This window comes from Stegodyphus dumicola, chromosome 11 (genome assembly GCF_044657685.1).
Source record: "Stegodyphus dumicola isolate Sdum_Otavi_A_Nest chromosome 11, ASM4465768v1".
NCBI lineage: Eukaryota > Metazoa > Arthropoda > Arachnida > Araneae > Eresidae > Stegodyphus > Stegodyphus dumicola.
The window spans coordinates 50678151-50704238 of NC_140778.1; the positions used below are offsets into that span (position 1 = coordinate 50678151).

At 30.9% G+C, this 26088-nt stretch overlaps 1 protein-coding gene across 4 annotated transcripts in view; it reads left to right on the forward strand.

Moving 5' to 3' along the window:
* Positions 1-26088, forward strand: part of LOC146993966 (ribosomal protein S6 kinase beta-2-like) — a 113104-nt gene that overhangs the window by 72830 nt on the left and 14186 nt on the right. For all 4 annotated transcript variants that reach the window (XM_085826675.1, XM_085826677.1, XM_085826676.1 and 1 more), the window contains 7 exons: positions 1091-1162; positions 7408-7541; positions 12274-12374; positions 12603-12693; positions 13187-13277; positions 19622-19663; positions 20295-20360. In XM_085826675.1, coding sequence (XP_085682801.1) covers positions 1091-1162; positions 7408-7541; positions 12274-12374; positions 12603-12693; positions 13187-13277; positions 19622-19663; positions 20295-20360 — 597 coding nt within the window. The remainder of the gene's footprint in view (positions 1-1090; positions 1163-7407; positions 7542-12273; positions 12375-12602; positions 12694-13186; positions 13278-19621; positions 19664-20294; positions 20361-26088) is intronic.

Consider the following 26088-nt stretch of genomic DNA (forward strand, 5'->3'; position numbering starts at 1 on the left):
CTGCGAACTAATTTACAATACCATTTAAATTCTAAGAGCATGTGTAAATTAAGTGCATATATCTAAAACCATGAAAAAATATATAATTCCAAAAATTAATCTCAAAATTTTTTTTACAGAATTTTTAAGACCAAATTAATTTGCATAAGTGAATAATTGTTAATTTAAAAATTAGGAAGTAAAATGACTAGGAATTAAATTATTAATTAAATGTCAATATAATTAAGAGTAGAAAACCAAATTTTTTAGAAAACCAAAGTAATTTAGAAACTCTTGCCTATTGAAAACTTCTCCTACATGAATATTTTAATTAAATAATTAGATTTAATAATTTAGTTAAAATATTAATTAAATATTTAATTATTAATTTAAATTAAAATAATAATTAAATGTCAATATAATTAAGAGTAGAAAACCAATGTAATTTAGAAACTTGCCTATTGAAAACTTTCCCTACACGAATATTTTAATTTCTAGTTATTTTACTTGCTAAATTTCTCAAAATTCCTACTAATTTAAATTTGTTTTTTAATAATTGACAACATTTGATTTTTTTTTTTTTTTTTTTTTTTTTTTTTTTTTTTTTTTAATTTTTACTATACCCTAGCCTATATGGATGACAAAACACAAATTGAGTAATTGAAGAGTAAGAGTTAGGTTTGGAGCCAACTTCCCCTAAGTCTGTCTCCTGCCTGCTCAACAATTATTCACTTATGCAAATTAATTTGGTCTTAAAAATTCCTTAAAAAATGTTTGAGATTAATTTTTTGGAATTATCTGTATTTTCATGGTTTTAGATACATGCACTTAATTTACATATGCTCTTAGAATTTAAATGATACTGTAAATTAGTTTGCAGTAATAATAATTTTTTTTATTTTTGAAATTAATTTATATTAGCTTTATAGAAATTGATAATATTTGTTAAATTACTTTCATATATTTATGCATTTTTCACTGCCTGTTTTCTGTTATATGTAGTTGCTAATGTTTAATGTTCTTTATGAATATATTGAATTTTTCACATGAAAAATCATTGAAACTAAGAACCAGTGTAAATTTTTTAACATTTTATTCTTTGATTATTTAGGCTAAAATTATGAGAAAGAAAACTGATATTGCCCACTCAAGAACTGAGTGCAGTATATTGCGGAGAGTCCATGTAAATACAAAAATTTATAGTTTTCTTTGTATTAAATAGATGTATATGTATATTTTTCTCTTTTAAATTTTTTTACTGAGTTAATTCCTTTGTTTTCATGTTAAAGATTTAATTTTTTACTAATTTAGTTTTCTTTCTTGCTGTGCTATTTTAATTTGTATACATTACCTGACAGAGAAAATGCAACACCAAGTCTGGTTGTACAATTTGCAAACTGCAAAGAATATGCAAATGAATGATTAATGGAAATGTTCTGAAATGCAAATTTATCACATGATAAATTAAGTCAGACTCTTTCATGTTCTTTCCATTTTCAAATGAATAGCCAGTTTTAAAAACAGAAAAAATATTAAGTTGTTCTTTTTGGAAGAAAGAGAGAGAAGACATCTTAACTTTGCCTTCATTCAGCTTAAAAAGTAATTTATTTAATTTTTCCTATCTCATTTTAGCTTGAACAAAAGTCTTTCAACGTAGCTAAAATTAAAAGTTAAAATACTGTCTATGATGGAATGCATAGTTACTGCCAACTGCAGACACTGCATTGCCTGGTATGGTGAGCTTGAATGGAAAAATGAAAACAGTTTTATTCATTTTCATAATAGTAATGAAACTGTGTTTTGTTTAGAACTGGGGGGGGGGATAATATTTATCTCAGAGCTAATGTCTATGCCAAAGATGAGATGTTTATTGAAGCAAAAACCTTTTTTCGAATACTTTTTTATTCTTTACTTCTTTAAACTGTTTCATCAGTTTTTATAAAACAGCAGGAATGCTAGAAATGAAAAATTTTTAAGGTTCAAGGTTCCAATTTTTTTAAATTGGAAAATTTTTACTATAAAATTAATTCTCAGATATGGTAAAGATGCATAGGCAGGCTTAGGAAAAAAGCTCTCTCATCATTTATTTATTTAAATATTGAAAAAAAAAATATTGTAACACTTTTTTACTTAATGCTACATGTTTCAAATCCATATTTTTGAAATTATTTCAACATATTTGATAAAACATTTTACAGCTCAAAGCATTTCAAAATTAAAATAATAATAATAATAATAATAATCAACTTCTTATGTTTCAATCATGTTTCTTAAACTGTTTAAGTCCAATAGTCAGTAAAATTCTTGCCAAGAAATGCCAAGTAGTCATTTACTTTAATACTGAAATGCAGTGAAGTTGCGTGATACTATTTGCTTTAATTAAAATACTACCTAATTTTAATATATTGAGTGACCCATAAGTCTGTTAACATTTGAAAATTCAATAGTTCACTGAATAATGCAGTAAAGGAAGTAAAAATAGACACATATGCATGAAATGTCATGGGGTTTTATTGAAAGAAAAAAAGATGCTTAAAATGACCAACAGATGGCACTTCTTATAGCAAAAGCAATAATTAGTATAACAATTGATTTTTTAGCAAAGATTATTGTCTTAATAACAAATTTTCAACATGTTGGCCATCATTCACCAACAATACTTATATAGTCGAGGGAAAGTGTTATGAACAGCACTGTACAGCATATTTGTAGGTATGGTGAGAAATTGCCATCAGTTGTTGTCTTGTAGTATCCCTAATGAGGTCAAATGATCACAGTAGACGTGTAATTTCAGGTAACCTCACGATGTGGGCAAGGAATCGTTCACATGCGTAACAATATGGGGTGAAGTGCCATCCTGCACAAAAGTCATACCCTCCAACAGGTCTTTATTAGCCAGGCTAGAGATAATGCGATTCTGCAACATATCAGTGTACCTCTCATCCATCGCACTGCCAGTTTGAGTAGCAGAACAATGCATTTTCTTGAAGAAAAAGTGGTCCAATAATAATTAATATGATAAATCCGCAACACACCGTGACCAACACCCGTACGCAAGAATAGAAAAGTGACAAAATCATAAAGGGACTGATTCTCTCTTTTACTACAACTCATTTTATACACAATTCTCAATGCGGTGTCACTGTCATTTTGCTGCCCAGTGTCGTATGCTAGCTTTTTTTTTTTTTTTTTTTTGTATTTTTTCTTTCAGTAAAACTCAATGCCAATTCAAGCATGTGTGTCAGTTTTTATGTCTTTACCTTCATTATTTCATAAATTATTGAATTTTCAAATGTTAATAGACATATTGGCCATCCAATGCATATAAATACATAAAGAAACTTAATAAGAGGCAAAAATAAAAAACAAATTTTTTATACCCGTCCTGCATTATAGCTGCAGGATTGAAGTAAAATAAACTTCTAAGCATCTAAAGTAAAATTTTGCATTTTTTTGTTTTTGAATTTGTGTACTACATTGATTCTTTTTTAAATTTTGAATTGTTTAGATTTTGTGTTAAACCTCTTATACAAGGATGCAATGATTAATATTGCTAAAGAATTGCCTTGCTTTGACTCCAGTTTACTTTTACATTAGATGCTTTATAGTATATATATACACATATGTATATATATATATGTTTATAGTATATATATACTCATATGTATATATATATAGAGAGAGAACACATGTTTGGGAAATGACGATAAAAGTAACTAGAACAAATTATATTACTTATATACAGTCTGTAAAATTATGAAAAAAGGAATGAGGAAAAGAATAGGTATCAATAAAATTTAGCTCATAGACTTCGGCACATTCCAAACACACATTCAGTTGTGCTTTGTGATCAAATGTAATGCCGTATTTTAATATAAAATCTGTAATATAATACAGTACAAAGTCCATAATCGGGACTCGCGGCGGTTCCAGATTAGGGGTTACTCTAGATTATAGATCATCAATTTAAATCTGGTAAGATGGAATGCAGAAATTATAAAATTAAAAATATGAAACCGTAATTTATGAAATAACGAGCAATTATGATCTAAAGGGTATCAAAATTTGCAACAAAAAAAAAAAAAAAAAAACTTACTATTTATTTGTTTACTTTAGTAAACATTTCTATTATTTAGTAAACATTTGTAAGTTGTTTAAGTTGCTTCGTTTTTTGTGCTAGTACTTTCTCTTTAATTCTATGAATAGATATAATTTCTTGTTCAGTTACAAAGTTCCACTGTTCAAGTCCTGTAAAGGCCCATCCACACTCGAAACGTAGCTGACGAACGCGCTTTTACATTACCAGCGAAAAAGCGTCCAAACGAGTACGCTTGCGAAGAGTACGTTTAACCAATAGAATTATTTTGTGCAAAAATCACATGGTGCTGTAATATAGCGTCAAGGGAGCTGTATCTTGTTACTTCGCTGTATGTTTGCAGCAAGTTGCCCAAATCAGATGATTTTTTGATAGCTGAAACTTTACTTCATTAAGCAGAGGCAAAACCACAAAAAAATAACGAGAATGGTTCCGAAAGATTTATTTAGAGTGACCTGTTCAAAGAGATTTTTTTTTCTTTACTGTCTCGTTTGCGAAATGAATATCCGGAATTATTAAATTTCTACTATTAGCTCACACTCTCGGTATTTCAAATTTTCAGTCATTAATAAAATACTTTTTTTCCATCCACTCGAGTTTAAATACAATTTTTTAAACTTGTAGTGGATGACACTTGATGTTAATACAGCTTTTTCACATATTAAAATTTTTTTAATTTTTAATTAAAAAAATTCTGTTTGCATTTTTATTTTATTTATTTATTTGTATTTATTTGTATTATTAAACATTTCTTTCAATGTAAGTTGTTTAAGTTGCTTCGTTTTTTATGCGATAATACATTCTCTTTAATTCTAAAAACAGACATAATTTCTTGTTCAGTTACAAAGTTCTGCTGTTCAAGTCCTATAATTGCTGTGTCTACCGACTAATTTGTCAATCGAAATTTTTTCGTTTTCAATAACCTCTGTCACTTTCTTCGCTATCGGAAGTGAATTATAATGATCACGAGTTTGATTTAAATCATATCAAAGATGGAGTACATCGAGATGAAGTACTACATTTAGTAAGGAATTATAAGCCAAATAAAATAAAAACATCTTCCCTGAAGATAAAGATAGTGCTGACAGATCAACTTTCAGTTCATTGCGCGCCACGGCATTAAAGATAAACAAAGTTTAGATAAACAAAGGATATGCCTTTATCCATTTTTTGTAGCAATTCCACTTTTTGTTTAATGAACTTTCGCTTTGTAGATCCTTTACATATTAATAAATATATATCAGAAATTATATTTGACATAATCGAAAGTTCAAGCTTACTTTTATAAAATTGCTCTAACAGTCTGCAAGAAATAATAAGCCGGATCCAATTCGAAGATTAAGGAACAACGCAATCTTCAACATTAACTGAAATAGATAATTAGATAATTTTAACTTAGCTTATACCATCCGTTATACATTAAACGTGCACTCGTAAACGTATTTTGTGCACGTGCACAAGCATATTCGCATCCATAAAGAAAGGTCTTACGTGCATGCATCAACGCGACGCATGCGCAAAAAGTTTGTAGCCTTAAGGTCCGGATTATAGATCATTCCGGATTATGGGTGTCTGAATTAACGACTTTTGACTGTACTTGTTTTTTAAGTACTTCAGGATGGTTATCGACCAGTTTGACAGACTTACAGATTTTATATTGTATGAAAATTAGGATTTATAAAATTGGTTTGGAATACAGCATATAAAGAGAATTAAACTACTTAACTCTCTTTATATACACCATCCACCATATAATAAAACCATCTTCATATTTTTTAAACTCCGCGTCCCCTTGGTATTTTGTTTTTCTTTTTATTTATTTTTAAATTTAGAATGAGGTTCAAACTTTGGACAGTTTATGAGAAATTATGTGCATGATAAAATATGCAATAAAGTAAAAATAAAGAGATAATATATAGATGATATATGATAAATATATTATTACATAAGGGTTTCTATTTGTAATGCACATTTTAAAACTAAATTAAAAATAATAATAATAATGAATAAAATAAGAAAAGAAAACAATAATAATAATAAGTGAAATAAGAATATAATGATTCATTATTAAATATAAGAAACACGTTCCAAAAATGAGAAAAGCTAACTGATTTACATCCTGTCTACGGGTGAGGTTCGAACTCCCCACCTTTCCATTGCCAAGCAGCGCGCTGACCACTCAGCTATCTGCGATAGCAGTGTTTGTGAAAAGTAACAAGTAGAAGTCACTGCAAAGGTAATTTAATTAATCTTCAATAAATGATTGCTGTATGACACAAGTTGTAACTTTCCTCCAAAATTTTGTAATTGTATTTTATTGAATACTCTTTTACAGTCAACTGCTTTATTTTAGAAGTTGTTATATTGCTGAAGTTAGTTTTTGGTGTATTTAATATTGGGATATTTTTAGAGCTTTTTATTACACATGATATAGCCAATATTTATAATAATTAAGGAGAATTTTGTAAGGCAAAAACTTTGATTTTGTAGAAACTGTAATTTATTTAGGTTCCTATTACTTACGGTGTTATAAACAGGTGAAGCATATAGGTATACTGGTTGGATCATTGCTTTATCAGTATGCAGTTTTCCCCTTTAATGAGAATTTGAAATTTATACCAATATATATGGTTTGAGAAATCTGAAGATGGTGTGAACAATGCTGGTTATTTTATTGCTGTATACAGTTATGATATTTCTGTATACAGCAATAAAATAACCAGCATTGTAAGCAAAAACACATCTCTGTGTGGTTCTGATGCCATATTGAAACGGGTAAACAAGAAGGTTTTCTGATTATGACACGTGATAAGAACTCAGTCGGCTATTGGCTGTTTGTTCACGTTACGGACGTAAAAGCTGAAGAGGAGCGATTTAAGCAGTTTTACGTCTTCTGCGTCACATGAATTTACACCAGCGTCAAAAAAGTTGCATCAACTACGCTGCGAGCGTACTCGTGTGGATGGGCCTTAATTGCTCTGTTGTGAATGCCAACTAACTTGTCAATCGAAATTTTTCCATTTTCAATAACGTTCTCTGTTACTTTCTTCGCCATCGGAAGCGCGCATGGGTAAACACTTTTCTGGCTTTACATGCATGCGTAGCGGAAGTGTGCATCAAACGCGCAAGCGTAAGCTTGTGGCTTTGAGGTCCGGATTATAGATCATTCAGGATAATGGACGTCCGCATTAGAGACTTTGTACTGTATAAAAATAATATAAAATAATGATGTATATAAAAATAATGATTGCATTGCATGTTACAACTGGTTAAAATATTCAGTTTGTATGTTTGCATACGTAATTCATGGACTTCCCCCCTTCTCATTACAGCATCCATTTATAGTGGAACTTCATTATGCTTTTCAAACACAGCAGAAATTATATTTGATCTTAGAATTTTTAAATGGTGGAGAACTGTTCTCTCTTCTTGAAAAGGAAAACATTCTTCTTGAGAATCATGCTTGGTAAGCTTAAATGTTATGTTAGTAAATGCTATTTTAGAAGGAAAATGAAAATCTTAAATTTTAAATATTTCTATTTTATTTATAGTCATCTGCTTGAAATTGGAATTACCATTTATTGGGTTGCTTTGAATGTATCTGAATAGAGGTTTTTAATAAATCACCAATTACATTATGTATATTCTGTGAATTATATTTTTTGAATTCAGAAATATGAATACATGACAGGGACTTAGGCTTGGATAATCAGGAGTTCAATGAAAGTGGCATTTGGATATGTTATATATCTGAAAGACATTAATTCCTTACTGTATGCCTATATTTTTTGCTGCTTAATGAAAGCTATGTAAAGCCAAATTTGGTTATATATGTGCTAATTTTTTTTAGCAATTTTTAATTTTCAGTAATAAAAATATATAATAAAAAAAAAAAAAACTCTTAATGTATTTTTAAAATTTTTGTGTTACAGTAAATATATGCAACAATTATACAGGATAAAAATGTTTAATTTTTCATATAATCATAACATGTTTATATTATATGTTAAATGTTTGGTACTTTTCCATTATGCACCGGCCACGCTTTTTGGCACCTGTGACAGAGGAAGCCGAACGCGCTATTGAGACCCAGTGATAGCACCATCGGAGGACCAAACCATTTATATAAATGCTTAATTTAACACATTTAATTGTGTACAGCACAAAATTCAATATTCGGACTCGGGACTTCGGTGATTCAGGATTTGGGATTTTTTCGGATATTAAATTATCAATTTAAATCTAGTAATTAACTAGTAACTAACCTGGCATGCAGAAATTATTCAATTAAAAATATGAAATCATGATTTATGAAATAAAGAGTGTTTATGATCCTGAGCAGGTGTTCTCAACTGCTGGTGGTATGCAAGAGAAAAATAGGTGCTACACAAAGAAGCAAAGTATTTTTAACTATTAAATTCAAAAATTAAAACCCCAACATCCTGATTGAGTTTTTTTCTAACACTTCTAAATTTATGCGATCTGAACTTTATACAAGAATGGTGGCAGTAGTAGTATTTTGTAGTAGTGGTACTAAAGGTTTTCAATTTTTGTTTAGATGGTATGCATTAGTTAAAATATTGAGAACCGCTGATCTAGAGTGTATCAAAATTTAGCAAAAAAAAAAAAAAAAAAAGGCTTAATATTTATTTGTTTACTTTATTAAACATTTCTTTCAATATAAGTTGTTTAAATTGCTTCATTTTTTATGCTAATTCGTTTTCTTTAATTCTGTAAACAGACATAATTTCTTGCTGAGTTACAAAGTTCCACCGTTCACGTCTTGTAATTGCTGTGTCCAGAATTCCGACTAACTGGTCAATCGATATTTTTTCATTTTCAATAACCTCTCTGTCACTTTCTTCACTATCGATAGAGGTATTTTCTGGATCTAGAACCATACTACAGATTTAATTACATGCAGTCCGTTAATTAATTGATGATTGGGGCTTTGTCATCAAACTTCTATTGGCATCAAACTCCTGTTATATCATCTTCATCTATTATCACTTCTTCACATTTGTCTACAAAATCCGTTAATTGGAAAATTTCCTCTTTGGTTTGCGATATCCGAAAACCTTCAAATTCACGACTATCATATTCATCATCTTCACCATGATATATGGTAGCTGGCCATAAATTATGCCACGCATTTTTTAAAAGTATCTGGAGACACATCCTTCCACAATCTTGCAATGCTCCACACAGCAGATTTTATGCTAAAATATTTCAAAAATTTTTTAATAGTCTTGCCATTGTGCAAGAAATTTAACATGGATTTACAAAATGCTACTTTATATTTGCATTTCAATGCGAGCACTATTCAGATATCCATAGACTGAATGACAGACCTACAGTTTGAAGGAAAGAATAATACAGATACATTATCTTTCACTAAAACTTTTAGTGAAGTGTGAGCCAAACAGTTGTCTACAATCAGGAAAATTTTTGCGTCATCAAGTAAATCAATCAAATTCAAATGTTTCCGAACTTCGGGTATAAAAATCATTTTCAAGTCAATCATTCATTAATGCTTGTGTCATGCATGCTGTTTTATTTGCACGATTTATAAAGGGGAAAATCGTTACTCCTTCAAATGCTCGAGGTCACGTATTCTGTTCTGATTACTAAAAGTTTGCACTTGTGCTTTCCTGCAGTATTCTGGAGATAATTTTTCACTAGTAAGGAGTTCAGTGAATTCATCTGCAAGTAGCTCAGCAGCTTCAGTATCAGCTGAAGCTTTTTCACCTGAAATTTTTAATTGTCTTATACCACGTTGATTTTTAAATTTGGTTAACCAACCTGTTGAATAAGTGCACTCAGTTTTAAGTTCATTTTTTCATGGAGAATTTGGCTTGAGCCATTAGCATTGGATCCGTCAATGGCAGGCCTTTGCTGTGACGCTGTCTGACCCATTCAATTGTCATGTTGTCATGATCGTAACTTTTAGCATAATGAACAATTTTTCTGTTATTCATTGCAAGAGAGGTGTCAGAATCCACAAAAAATTCAAAAAGTTCTTTTTTCTTAGGTCTTATAGAGTTGATTTTCCAGTGCCATACTTCTCGCATAATTTTGAGACGGATATGCCTTTATCCACATTTTGCAGCAATTTCACTTTTTGTTTAATGGACATCAAAACATGCTTTTGCTTTGTAGAACCTTTTGCAGCTCCAGAATTAGAAACTCTTTTTGACATAATCAAAAGTTCAAGCTTTAATTTTCATAAAATTGCTGTAGCAATAACAGTCTTCAAAAAATAATAAACTTTATCAAATTAGAAAATTAAGTAGTAGTGCAGTCTGCTACATTAACTGAAATTCTTTAGAATCAGTAAAGATCATTTTAGCCTAGCTTAATAGCATTCACTGTACATTATTGCCATGTATAAGAGTCCTGAATAAATAAACTCCCACATATACTTAAGGCTTATGTAGGGCCGCCACTAGATACCAGTGGATGCAGTCTCTGCGGGTCCTAAATTCTGCTACAAATTGCCTCCCTAAGTTCTAAATTTTTACCACCCCTAAACTTTTGATCCCAGTCCTTTCCCTAAATTATAGAAAAATTTTCATCCCTTAATTTTGCCACTCTGTGCTTTTTTAAATCCCCAAAATTTTGTCTTGCCTAAATTCTGCCACCCAGTGTGGCCATATGAGCTCTGATGCTGGCTCTGGGTTTGTGTGAATAATCTTAATTCAAATAGCACTAAATGTAATGTTTTGGCCTATGAGTTTCATTAACAAAATCTATTTTTAGCGTATGAAAATAAATTTTTCTTGAATTTTTCATCAACATTTCTCAGCACATTTAATTGTAATCTTCGTCAAGCGCAATGTCAGCATAAATGGTTGCTATACTCTTATTATTCAATTACTAATATATATATATAAAGTTTAGACATCACTGCATGAGTCATTATTCAAATTATCATGTATTGATAAACATGCGTTGATGAAAGTAAAGTATAATAAATAATTATTCTAAAATACTAATAGGTATAAAAACAAAAATCTATGTAGAATGCTTTTTGGTTTGAGATGTATATCAAGTAGATACACAGCTACATAGCCAAATTATTGATCTCACAAATTTATGCTTAAAGTTGTTCCGCTAATAATGGGGAATTTATTGCCCTATTTAATAATGGGGAATTTTTTTAGTGCCTAAGTGAAATTAAGAATCAGAACTCTCCATGTTTTATTATAAGAGGGAAAATCAAATGCGCATGGGTAAAGGATAAGGGGGAAAAAAATGTGACTTTGAGCTCTGGATTTTGGATCATTTCAGATAGTGGCCGTCCGGATCTCGGACTTTGTGTTGTATTTACAATTTAAAAAAAACGTCAAATTGTTTGCCTAGTGCATAACAGCAAAGTACCAAATATTTAGTAAATTTTTTTCAGATATAGAAATTCATATTTTAAATTTATGTATGAGTTCTGAATGATGCCAAGAAACCTCATATGTGATAATGGCATGAAATATGTTAGATGAAGATTAAAAATTATATTTAAATTACACTAAAGGATGTGCAGGATTTATGTATAAGCTACACAAGCTATAGCTTAGGACCCCTGCTTTCTTGCCCCCCTAAAAAAATTTATAGGTATTCGAAAATCATTTTTGGCACTGACATATAATATCTGAACTCATAAAGGGCCTCATATCTCAACTAGGTTAGGGCCTTATCAAGTCTAAATCTTGAATTGCTAAAGGTACATTGCTGAAAGAGAAATCAAGTGATCTTGAAATGATCACTGCCTGTATACTTTTTTCCCCCTTCAAAGAAATAACACAGGAAGAATGGGATATGATTTCTGTAAAATAGCTATTCTGATTCTAAGTGCACTTTTTATTGCAAAATTAAAGGAAATATGGGAACTCCATAAAATATTATATGTATGTGGGAAGGATAGTATTGTCATGAATTAAAAAATTCTTAAATTTCTAGCTGGGAATGATTATTTACTTTTTAATTTCTTTTGCTTTTTAACTGTTTTTTATGTGTTTGTGAAATAATGCAATGAAAAATTATACATTTTTTGTTTTTGTTTTGAAATTAACATAGATTTCTTCTATATATCTTATAAATTATACTAGAAATGTTATAGCCTGTTAATTACTTAAATGCATTTGACATGTGAATAACAATAAATCATCTTTTTGTGTAATGAAACTTAAAATATATATTTGCAGTTTTTATTTGAGTGAAATATTACTAGCTTTGGGATATTTACATAAGGAAGGTATTATCTATCGTGATTTAAAACCAGAAAATGTGCTGTTAGATGCTAAGGGTAAATATCTTTTCATTCCTATTAGCAAATTTTAAAAGTAACATCAGATACCTTATAATGCATGGAATTATTTTTGTTTGTTAAATAAGTCATTTTTGATTTGCATTAATTTTGCTTTTAATTAATTAATTATTAGTATTATTTTTTTACTACATTAATTTTACTTGAATTTTCTGAACTGATAACATGAAAAAAAAATTGCTTCATAATTTATTTTATCTCTCAAAGGTCATGTAAAATTGACTGACTTTAACTTAGCCAAAGAATTTATGGATGCTGGTTCAGTAACTAGGACTTTTTGTGGAACGGTTGATTTTATGTAAGTACTTGGTTCTGGATATATTTTTTTAAGTTCCTATTTTATTGAATGCCTTTTCAGTGTTTCGAAAAAAGTTTTGAAATTGGGAGTTGCTTTGTTAAATAAATGATAAATTAGTTCAGAAGAAGGTTTTTAAATGTTTTAATAAATTTAAAGTTCATCAATATGATAAGTAAATTATCAGACTCATAATGAAAAACTATCATTTTGCTTTACCTGAATAGACTGCCCTTCAATTAAATTAAAATTCATTCTCATAATTTTAACAGAATAAAGCTTTAATATTTAATTAAATCTGGAAATGGCTTTGCCTCATTTTTATTAAAAATCAAAATAACTTATTAGAAAGTTTTGGAGCAGCAAAGTTCTGTTTATGCTTACTGCAAGTACATTATTCTTTACTTCAGCTGTGGTGCTGTTTTTTTGTTAATTGTAAAAAAAAAAGCCACATTTACATTTTCCTCTTGACTGACTTGTATTTTCTTCATCCCAGGGCTCCTGAAATATTAACTCGAAGTGGCCATGGATTAGCAGCTGATTGGTGGAGTTTTGGTGCAGTCATGTATAATATGTTGACTGGTTCAGTAAGTTTGAGTCTGAGATATATTGGTTTTAGTGTAATATTAATTTCCGATGCAATAAAACATCATTTATATGAAAAATTTTCATCCAATTATATTTATAAAATTATAGGATAATCTAGAAAAGGTCATTAAGTTATTAGGAAATTTATATCTCAGAGTATTTAGTGGGTATTAATGCTGTCATGATAGAAAGCACAGTTCCTTTTACTATATAATGCAAATTCACTGAAATAAAATTTTTTTTTAAGGTTATTGATTTTTGGATCATCCTGTTGTGTACAAGTTTTTATTTTAGCAGTTGTGCTTTATTTATTGTAACTGATTGACATTCCTTCATTATGTAATTTACATATAACTGATAAATTCCTTAGCAAAACTATTAAGATAATACAGAGTAATTTTAAGTGATTCACTGGGTTTTAAAAATCTGTTTTTTAAAAATATTTTACCATGAAACAATGAATGATAAATGCAAATAAGCATTAAGGATCCACATTTTTTTTTTCATATCTTCACAATTTTCAGTGTAACCTTCTCTGGTCACATGACACAGATCTATGTGGCATTTAAGTTTGGTCCATGCCTAAACTACTAATATCCATAAATGTATTGGTCATACAGTGATCAATGAAGTTTCCAGCGGGGGGTATATAAACAGATCTTTAACATACCTCCCAAAGGAAGAAATCACAGTGAGTGTTTTACAGAGACCATGGGCAACAGCATTAAATAATCTTCTGTAATTGCCCAGTCCAGCGATGTGGGAGTTCTTCATTGAGGTAGTATGCAGATTGTAAAATTTAGATGTAAATTTGTCTATTTAATGTTTATTTTTGTGTATTATTCACTACTCTATGCGCAAATTTGTTGAAATACAATGTTTTAAAACCTGATGAATTATTCATTATCACCCTGTAATAATAAATAACATTAGACTGTATGAAAAACTGTGAATTCATTAATGGTATTTTTGATTGCAAATTTTGCAAAATTTTGGTAATGTCTATGCACAGGATAAATATTGATCACAGTTACAGAATGATTCACGTTTGAGTGACAGAAATCAGTAGGTCTTGAGAAAGAACGCATGGAAGCTGAGTATCAATTCTTTGATTTTAGGGGACATATATTTTCTTCCATTTTGGTTGATATGCCACAATGAATACTGTTGGCTGCAAGTAGTCAAACATTGAGAAGAATTGATATAAAATGCTATTTCAAGGCATTGTTTCTTGCAGGAAAATGCAAAGTTGATACCTTAATTAAAGTCCTTTAATTTAGCCTATCCGTTTTAAGCTGCATTCAACTAGTCCGTTGGGGCAAAAAGTGGCAATGCGGGAAGAAACGCTTTCTGCGTATGTCAGTTCACACCAGCGCAGCAACTTTCGCTTTAAAAGTTGCCATATGCTTGTACTAGATAGTGCTTCATATTGAAAACTTGGGGGAAAAGGGAGGAATTTTTGTGTGGTATTTTGTCTTTTTACGATTACATTTTAAAATTAAAATGGATTTAATTTCAGCTCAATTAAAATTTATTTTACTTAACTTATTACTTACCTTACATTGTGTAAGAGAAGCAGAATGCAGTGTTTATATTAATATGTAAGAGACGATTGCAGCAAGGAGATGCAAATAATTTAATTGAAGAAATGCGCTTGAACAAAACAAAATTTCTGTTAGTTACTTTCGCATGACACCTCACTGATTTGATGAATTTCTAGCCCTCACTGAACTATTTATCCAAAAGCAGAACACTAATTTTTGTCAAAATATCACAGAAAAGAATCATTTGGAAGATAGGAATAGGATATCCCAGAAAAGGATCGTTGTATATATCAAACGCTGTATATATCTAATTTAATTAATTTATTAATTTTGTTGAATGATAGTTTAAAAAATCTAATTGCATGATTCTATTTTGGAGAGTAAATTTTTTATGGGTAGAATACGATAAATGTTTTTGCATGATGTATGAACTTCCTTGAAATGTTTCCTTAAACTTCCCTCAATTGGTTTAAATAATGCAATAAAAAGTATATTTTGTTTAAATATATGTAGGATTTACAGCATTACTAAATTAAATATCATACTTTAAAAAAGTAGTTATTTTTAAGTTAATAAACAACAGCAATTTTTTTTAAAAAATATTTTAGTTTCTCCCTTATGTACATATTTTTTACCTCAAATGTAACAGTAATTACTTCAATTAGTCATTCATATATTAATGAACAACCACTGTCTAAAGGTTTGTTTCATAAGGTCACTTTTATCTAAAACTCATTGACATAATTATAGTTTATATAATATTTCTTTTTCTGCATTAAAAATTTAATTCCACAATTAGTAAATTTGCTAATACTCATGCAAAAGTTCTTTAAATTAATGAAAAGTTATCATCAAGATTAGACCTTTCAAAAAGTGGTCATAAGAAAAATAAATATAAAGCCATTATAATGTGTAGAAGTATTAAAATCAGCTATGTATTAGCAAGCTTCTTTTCTGTATAAATAACAGTTTTCTTAATTTTTTAAATAAATGGTTTATTTGTCACCACTGGTTTAAAATTCAAAACTCACTAAATTTAGATGAAACAGCAACTTTATACTAATACCAGTATCGCTTTTGCTAGTCTCGTGTCAGCCGAAATAGAATCAGATCATAGCAGTCAGATCTTCTTATGAATTATACTAAAGGCTCACTGTCAAAAGAAGGATAATGCACACAATGCCAAGCAAAAATTAGATTTATATGAATGATGAAGGAAATGAAATAAAAAATAAACGCAAGCTTCTTATGTCCCCCCCCCCCCCCGAAAAAAAATGTTGTGGTGGATAAAAAAAAATTGTGTAGCCATACCATCATCAAAGGTAGGAAAAAGCAAGGCCCAAACCTGCAATACAAGTCCCTAGTAAAAGCTGAATTTTCTACTTAAACATGATATCTCCATGCTAAGGTATCTTGCGGGTAAGCTTGCTTTTCGCACTTCACCTTCAGGAAACTGAAGAAGCATCTGGGCTACTCTAAAACTAGCAATAATATTTTCTGTAAATACTTTTTAAAAATACCAGCTCCATTACAACACCACTCGTGGTGATTCTTGAATCCAAAATCTTTAACTCAAGAAGCCAATGTTTTATTCACTAGGCAATAAAAGCAACTTTAAAATTGATGTAGATATATTTTTAGAAAAATTCAAAATCTTGGATTCTGAAATCCATGACTATTTTCTCGCAACAATCTATTGCTTTAGATTATTCTGTAAAAATTATCAACCATATATCATTTATGGTTGATTATTAAGGTTATTACTGCTAATAAATTTGAGAATTTTCCTTTAAGTAATTCGTTCTATTAGCATATGCATTTATTATTATCTGAAATTTTTATTAAGATTAGTCCATTTGACCTTTTTTTTTTTTTTTTTCATCAAGAAGAATTTTTGATAGTGCATTCATTTAAAAAAAACCATGGTATAAACTGGACCTTTTAAACGAGATGCCTGAAACCGATGCATCAAGCGAGTTGAAGTTAAGTCAGCTCACGGAGTCTCTGCCCATCCGGCAAATGACGCCTCTGAACTCACTCCTGATTGGTTAACGTTTTACGCATGAATGCGTGACCACGTTGGTGTGAGCGCAACTTTACTTTCTTTGATGTGGGATTGTTACATATTTTGTTCAGTGCCGATGCCCACTATGAGAAGCATTTTGCATTGGATGTCAAAGTGCAAAATGCATTCATGGATTCACAGCCAATCTGAAGTATTCTATAGAACAAAAGGAATTAAGGCATAATATCGCATCCTCGGAAAATATGTCAAATAAAAACCACCTCTGAAATTGCAGTGAATGAAGATTATTTATGTATCAATTTACCCACATATTTAGATGGTTAAAAATATTGTAATCTTTTATGTTAGGTTTTCTTTGTTTGCCAGTTACATATGTTAATGTCTTATTTGCATAAAACCTTTTTCCCATCCAAAACAATGCGATGAGCTGTGGTAAACTGGTGTTACAAGAGTTCCAAACTTCAGCTGGGAAAAATTTTTGGTTTAGGTCCAATAAAAAACATTTCACTTCCTTAAATTTTCATTGAATTTTTTGGATAATGAATGCAGAGGTTACACCTTGTACAATTTTAAGATCATTTTTGTTATATAATGTTTATTGAATTTTTATGCTGCTTATTTCATTCCTTGTATTTAATTTTTTTTTTTTTTTTTTAAATAGCATCCAGATTTGAAAACATGTTGATTCTTTTCTGTTAATGGGACACCACTTAGCATCAAACATAAATCTTGATGTGAAATATAAGTAATGTAACTAATAATAGCAACCATAAAAGTACAAAAAACTTTATGAAATGTATAATTATTTTATTCAATACAAAATCTGAGATCTGGACTCATTGCGACTCTGGCAGTTCCAGATTTTAGATCATCAATTTAAATCTAGTAAGATGATATGTAGATATTTTAAAATTAAAAGTACAAAATGATAAAACATTTAAAAGCTTAAAAAAATCAAAATTTGCCAAAAAAAAAAAAAGGCTCTATATTTATTGATTTGCTTTGTTAAACATTTTTTTCAATGTAAGTTGTTTAAGCATCTTCATTTTTTTCTGATACTTTCTCTTTAATTTTATAAATAGACATAAATTCTTGTTCAATTACAACGCTCTATTGATCAAGGTCATCGATAATTCCCACTAAATTGTTAGTTTAAATGTTTCAGAAACCTCTGTCACATTCTTCATTATTGGTAGCAATGTTTCCTAAATTTAGAACCGTATTATGAATTTCGCTGTTCTTTAGTTGATCAATTATTGGAGCATTGTTATCGCAATGGAATATTTTTTTTGTAGTATCATTTTCATTTGTTGCAAATTTTACACATTTCTTCACATTAAATTGAAAATTTTGCTTTTTGTTTGCGATGTCTTAAAATCGTCAAATTCACAGTTACTATCTGCTAGCTGAGCCTTAGCTCAGCTAGCACTCGCTGTACACTATTGGGAATGTATCACGAGATTGGTGACTAAAGACATGTTGCTCGGCTAAATTTTGTATCGTGTATATCACACGCTGAGCAAGTTAAACCGGAATTATATTAGTTTAGTTATTTATTATACTTATATTTATATTCTGAACATGCTTTTAAGGCCAAGTCCTGAATAAATAAATTTCCAGATATATTTAAAGCTTATTGGAACAATAAAATCAGTTATCATTAATTCAAATAACACTAACTGTAATCTTTTGCTTTTATATAAATATCTTTTAAAAGATCTATTTTTTGCATATGGAAGGAAATTTCTGTTGAATTTCTTCTTGTCAGTGTATTTAATGCTTCATAGCACAATTGTCTGAAATGTATAATTATTGCCAAGCATGTCAACATAAATGACTACCATTCTGTTTGGTATTCAATTATTAGTATTTGAGGGGAAAAAATTATTTTAGACTTTGTTGCATGAATCATTTCTCAGGCTGCCATGAGTTTATAGTCATGATGATGAATGCAAAAAATAATTTTAAAAAATTCTCCAGGTTGGTGCAAGGCTTATAAGTTATTCAGTATGTGTAAAATCAGTGATGAGTTTTGGTAGAATGTCTTGATTTGAGATGCATGCCAAGCAAAATGGCTGCTACAGAGCCAAATTATTGATCTTACAGATTTGCATTAATAAATGATATTATTTTTTCAACAAGGAGGAGTTTTGTTTTGTGCTAAAGGGAAATTTAGGATTAGAACTCTCCACATGCTTTTTTATGAAAAAAAAAAAAAAAAGTCTGTTATGCATGCATCAAGCATTAAGCATATGCTAAAAGGAGATTATCTCTCAGAACTTAATTCTCACTTTTCCCAACAACAAACAAACAAACAAACAAAAATTGCTTAATGTCTGGAGGTTTGGATATTAGACCCTTCCGGAAATTGTGCATCCAGATTTTGGACTTTGCATTGTGTGTAATGAATATAGTTTAATGGGTGCTGTACCATGGCTGTGCATAATTCTTTGACTTTTCTTTTGAGTGAAAACAGATCACTGTATACACAAGGTGAATAAAACTGTTGCTTAAAAAAATATCAGAGAATTGCAGAAATTTGGTGAAGAACGGCTATCTGCATTTTAATACAAAAGCAGCTGAAAATTTAGCATGGAAAAATTACTGGATTGATGTTCATTCTTTCCTCTTGTTTTCAATGACTTTATTGCTAATGTGATGTAAATAGGCTACCAACATTTGGAACATTGACACATATTTGACAACTGGCTTCCCATTAACAGAAAAGCACAGAAATGTTACATTAGCAATAATTGTGCTGATTTTTTTCTAGCCACCCTACACAGCTAAGAATCAGAAGGCAAAAGTTGAAAAGGTAAGATTTTAATTTTAAAATATGTGTTCTGTAAAACATTTGCCATGTTCCAGGAATGTTTAAATTTCTGAGGGAGAAGAAAAGCATTGTTAGGAGTAGTGAAAAATATAATTTAGGTTTATAAATGTGTTTTATGTAATATTGCCTATATTATTACTTTAGAAAGGTCAGTAGAAATCACAAAAATGTAGTACTTTATTTCATATAGAATATCCATTTCTTTATCTAATGTAAAGTCAGTTTCTTTGCATCTAATTAGCATTTTAATCTTTCTTTGGAAATAATTTCAAAAATTCCTGTCAGATTAATTATTTCTTTTGTTATATAAATGCTTTAAAAAAACAACAACAACAAAAAAAAAATGTTTTTGAACATGTATGTACTATTAAAACAACAAAACTTTTAATGCTTATTTTTCAAAAGGGTTTTTAAAAATGTCATTAAATCTGCGTAAGATAAATATGGCTAAATTAAATAAAATAGCAGTTTTTAAACTTGTTTTTAATTACACATGAACTAGAAGACTGATAACAAATATGTGTATGATATTTATGTTTCAGTTCTTCATTGTGTAAATGCGTTCATATGTCTCCTCAATATTTTTTAATGAAATACTTTTAAATTTTTGCAGATTTTAAATACAAAATTGAGGTTTCCACGTTATGTTACAAAAGCTGCTAAAGATTTGATGAGAAAGGTAAAAAGTTTTTGAAATTTTTATAATTTACTTATTAACATGAAAGGTTTCTTTCTTTAACTGTAAGTTTTCTCGTTTTAAGAAGTTTTTTGGAGGAAAGCTGTTTTCACTTTCATTATTAAGGTACATACACTGACCAGCCGAAACATTATCACTGCCTTAACATTAAAACTGAGTGCACTGTGAGCACACATTTGCCCGAGTAATGTAGTTGACATGTGATAAAGTAGGAATGTTATTTAATGGATGCTGGAGATATTGAGGCATTATTCTGTTAACTATATGCAATGAAGAAGATGCTGATTTAAGTGACTTTGATAAATAGCCCAATTGTGATCGCCCCAAAGCTAGAAAAGGTTATCTCTAAAATAGCACTGCTCTTTGATGTTTGCTTGCTGCAGTTAATGTCGATGAAAAGTGGAAGGAGTCTGATGAAACATTCGTAAATTTTGATGCTATGGATGTTCATGCCAGATCAGTGAATACAGATGCCAGAGACTGCTATTTTATGATGGGAAATAAATTATTACTGGACTCAATATAATGCAGATCCAAGTACAAGTATATCTGAGCACACAGTTCATTGAACTCTGTTGGATATGGACTTGCACAGTTAATACTGTTCTCCTGTGTCTTTGTTAACCCAATATTACCAACATTTATGATTACGACCAGCCTGTGAACATCATGATTGGACCATTTGACAGTGGAAAAGAGTTGGCTCTCAGATGAATCATGATATTTTTACACCACTTAAATGGTTGTGTCAGGGTATGCAATCTTCCAGGTGAATAGTTGATCAACATGTGTATCACAGGGCATAAACAAGTTGGTGATAGGGATATTATACTTTAGGAGATATTTTGAAGGGTATTCCTAGGCTTGATTGATGTGTAAAACATGCCATGATAACTGTATACTGCGTGGACAGTTATGCCTCTCATGGCAGCTGTTCTTTCCCCTAGAAATAAACTTTTTATAACAATTTTTTTTTTTTTTTTTTTTTTTTTTTTTGTCACAGGGCTGGAACTGGAGTAATTTAAGGAACATGCTGATGAATTTCAGTTAATGTCCTGACCTCCTAACTTGCCAACTATTAATCTAGTTGAGCACATCCTGCTAGCTTAAAGCTCTCCAACCATCATCTCATAATATATGAGATTTGTGGGAAAAATCAGATTTGCATTTGCAGCGCTTATACAGATTGTTGAACTGTCCTTGGTTACTTCCTTCCAGAAACTTGCTAAGAAATCCATGGCACAGTGGGTTGCAGCTGTTTTAAATGTCAAAAATGAAGCAAAACTGTCTTAGCAGGGAGATAATAATGTTTTGGCTGATTAGAATATACTACTACTAGTACATTTTGAATAAAATATCTTATTTTTATCATCATGTTTATGGAACTGTGTTGATGGTAAAAACAAATAGATTCAATTCTAACAATAGTTCTCTTTATTATTATTTATTTGCGTATTATCCCCCTGTTCATCTAAAATTTAAACCTCTTACAGTTCTTTGTTGAGCAAAATTTTAAGAAGTTAAACCTGACTGACGAGTGAGCCACATGCAACTCTTCAGCCTTTTAAATGTGGCTCATGTTGTAACAAGTTCTGGTTTTGTTCTTTAAGTATCTTTCCAACTGTATATTCAGTTATATGTATAGTATAATTTTAAATCATTTCAAACTGTATGCCACTTTTGCTACCCACTATCACTATAACAGGGGGGAAAAAATCGCAGTCAACCATCTCAAAAACAAGCACCTATTGTTTCAAATGATTTTGGTCTTTTTTTTAAGGTGATTATCTTAGTAAGGTGACGTTCAAGTGCTAATGTTTGTCTCTGTTTAAAAAAAAATAATGGTTACTTTTGAAGGTGGTTACTATAAAAGAGCTTCCATTAATATAGCAATAAAAGCAATATGCTATATGCATAAAAGAGTACATCATTAATATAGCAATATGCTATATTAATGATGTACCTCAGTGTTCACTGAATGGAAGAATGAATATGTTTAGTTGTAGCATTTGTTATAAGCAAATGTCTTTCATGATTCCTTTTACATTTAGTGAATTAACTAAATGATTCAGGTTAGCTTTTATCTCTTTATGTTGGTTCTCATTTTTGTTATATATATATATATATATACACTGAAGTGACAAAAGTCATGGGATAGCAATATGCAAATATACAGATGGCAGTAGTATCGCATAGAAAATGTATAAATGTGAAGTGCTTTGGCAGGGCTTTCATTTGTGTTCAAGTTATTCATGTGAAGAGGCTTTGACGTGATTATGGGCGCACGACGAGAATTAACAGACTTTGAACGCGGAATGGTAGTTGGAGCTAGATGCATGGGTCATTCCATTTCGGATATCGTTAGAGAATTCAACATTCCGAGATCCACAGTGTCAAGAGTGTGCCGAGAGTATCTAATTTCAGGCATAACATCCCACCATGGACAGCACAGTGTCCGACCACCTGCACCTAACGACCGAGACCAGCAACGTCTGCGTAGAGTTGTTAATGTTAACAGACAAGCAACACTGCGTCAAATAACTGCAGAAATCAATGTGGGATGTACGAGGGACGTGTCCGATACAATACTGCAGCGAAATTTGTCTTCCTTGGGCTATGCCAGCAGAAGACCGACTCGAGTGCCTTTACTACTGACAGCACGACATCGCCTGTAACGACTCTTGTGAGCTCGTGAGCATATCGGTTGGTCCCTAAACGAATGGAAAACCGTGGCTTGGTCAGATGAGTCACGATTTCAGTTGGTAAGAGCTGATGGTAGGGTTCAAGTGTGGCACAGAAGCCATGGACCCAAGTTGTCAACAAGGCACTATTCAAGCTGGTGGTGGTTCCATAATAGTCTGGGCTGTTTTTACATGGCATGGACTCGGTCCTCTGGTGCAACTGAACCGATCATTGACTGGAAATGGATACCTTCAGCTACTTGGAGATCACTTGTCATTCATGGACTTCACGTACTCAAACAACGATGGGATTTTTGTGGATGACAATGCGCCATGTCACCGGGCTACAATTGTTCGCGATTGGTTAGAAGAACATTCTGGTCAATTCCAGCGAATGATCTGGCCACCTAGATCGCCCGACATGAATCCCATCAAACATTTATGGGACATTATCGAGAGGTCAGTTCATGCCCAAAACCCTGCACCGTCAACACTTTCACAATTATGGGCGTCTATATAGGCAGCATGGCTCAATATTCCTGCAGGGGACTTCCAAGGACTTGTTGAGTCCATGCCACGTCGAGTTGCTGCACTTCGCTGGGCAAAAGGAGGACCGACAAAATATTAGGAGGTATCCCATGACTTTTGTCACTTCAGTGTATATATATATAATGTTGTATGATGTTAAATTCACTTAGTGCGAAATCAAGTTATTTGATACTTTCCAAAGCTGGCTGATAATTTCATATGAAAATACAGATACTTTGTTGACCTCAACATTTGCTAATTCTTTTGATTTAGGAATTTTGATTTCAGGAAGGCCCACAGAGCAAAAGGAAGGAAGCTGGCAATAGCAGAATAAAGAAAAAGTCCAAACTCAATATATTAACGTAAATCCTCGACCATAATATTAGTGTAAATTCCAGACAGCAAAAGTTGAACTAGTCTAACCATGAACATGATTTTAACAATTTACATTCAAGTTACTTTAAAACAATTTTCGAAATTAAACTTACTAACTATGGATTCACTCTTTTTAGATAATTCTACTAGATACTTTGCGCAATAGCTGCAAAGTAAGTTAATAATAATTTATTTACTAAAGAAATATTGATTATATTATCTCATAAGATTAATTTTAGTAGAATTATCTAAAAAGAGTGAATCCATAGTTAGTAAGTTTAATTTCGAAAATTGTTTTAAAGTAACTTGAATGTAAATTGTTAAAATCATGTTCATGGTTAGACTAGTTCAACTTTTGCTGTCTGGAATTTACACTAATATTATGGTCGAGGATTTAAGTTAATATATTGAGTTTGGACTTTTTCTTTATTCTGCTATTGCCAGCTTCCTTCCTTTTGCTCTGTGGGCCTTCCTGAAATCAAAATTCCTAAATCAAATTAGCAAATGTTGAGGTCAACAAAGTATCTGTATTTTCATATGAAATTATCAGCCAGCTTTGGAAAGTGATTAAGTGTTTGCTCAGAGGCATGCTTTTGATAGTTATGTCCACTTGGAGATGATTGAATTTGTCTTTCTGAATGTATTAATTGCCACTCAAATTGCAAATTGCTTAGTGATGCAGATTGCTATATCAACGAGCCTGGGTTCAAATCCTGTGCAAGGCGTGGATATTTGTAAGCGCATATTATATGTGTGGCAATGGAACACTCAAAATACACTACAAGCTCAAAGCCCTCATGAAAGACTGATTTTAGGGAAAGAGGGAATGAAGATCCTCGAACTACCCTTAGGGAATTCTCCCTCAAAATTGGGAGACCTGTACCTGTCTCACTTCTACCTGTACCTGGTTGTACTAATCATTTGACAATGTCTGTCGTTATTTCAGGGTTGCTACACTACCTGGAAAAACTGGTAAAAGTCAGGGAATTCGAAAATTGGCCAAAAATGTCAGGGAAAAAATCAGGAACTTTAAATATTTTAGTCAAAATCTGGAAATGTCGGGGAATTTCATACTGCGATCCCCAAAAAAGTGATTTTCGTGTGAATCACTTTTTTGGGGACACATCAGGACACGATCTCTTTCTTGGCATACCATGTATCACATGAGCGTCATTCGGACAGCTGGCGTGGAGCCAATTTTCATAGAGCCAATCAGATTGTCTTTAAGAAAGACAAAGCGAGTTTCCAGTATCTTTGATTTCCAGTAACTTCGAAAATCCAGAGATTCCCATGTGCAGTGCATGTTGAATGTAAAAGTTAATTCACTTCCCCCCAATTCTCGTATATAAAACAAAATCCTTATTTGTCATTTTGCAGAAAAATAAAATAAAAAAATCATCGGTCATCTAGGCTAACCGTTTACTATATATATGTGTGATATTTTGGTAGTCATGAAGCTTGGCATCAGAGTTCAGACATGGCTTTTTAAAGAGTGGTAATGGATATCCAAAGACGACTCAAATTGATTTAGCTTTTAATTATCCATTTTTATTTAATCCAATTAGCAAATCATTTTCCTTTTATATGAAACTCTCTAAATTCCATATCTATAGTGATTTTAACTAAGTATGATTGAATTTAAACTTTATGCATCATCACTAATTCTAACAAAGGAAGGAAAGATGGACAGGGCAGTGCAGAGTCTTGTAGCAGCAATATTAGGAAGCAGTCTGTCATACTCAGTATTTATAGTAGTGATTATGTAATAGGCTAGCAAATTCTAGAAGGTACTGGTCTAAAGAAAAGATGCTGAATTTCAGAAAGTTAATTAAAGGTTGCTGGTTCGCAAAGAGCAAAGCCATCATATTTTTTTATATTTTACACATATATATATATATTCACTGAAATACCATCGATTTTTGTAATTCAGTTTTTAATCTTTAAGTAATTAACTTTATAATAATGCTATTTGTACTATTTAATGTGACTTCTTCCCTCTAAATTTATTTATTATTAGTTAGTAATACTTTTAAATTTCGGGCAATTTTCTCTGGCATACTTGTGAAACTAATTTCACCAGTAATATGACATGCCATCACGAAATTTAGTTCACATTTTTACTTCCT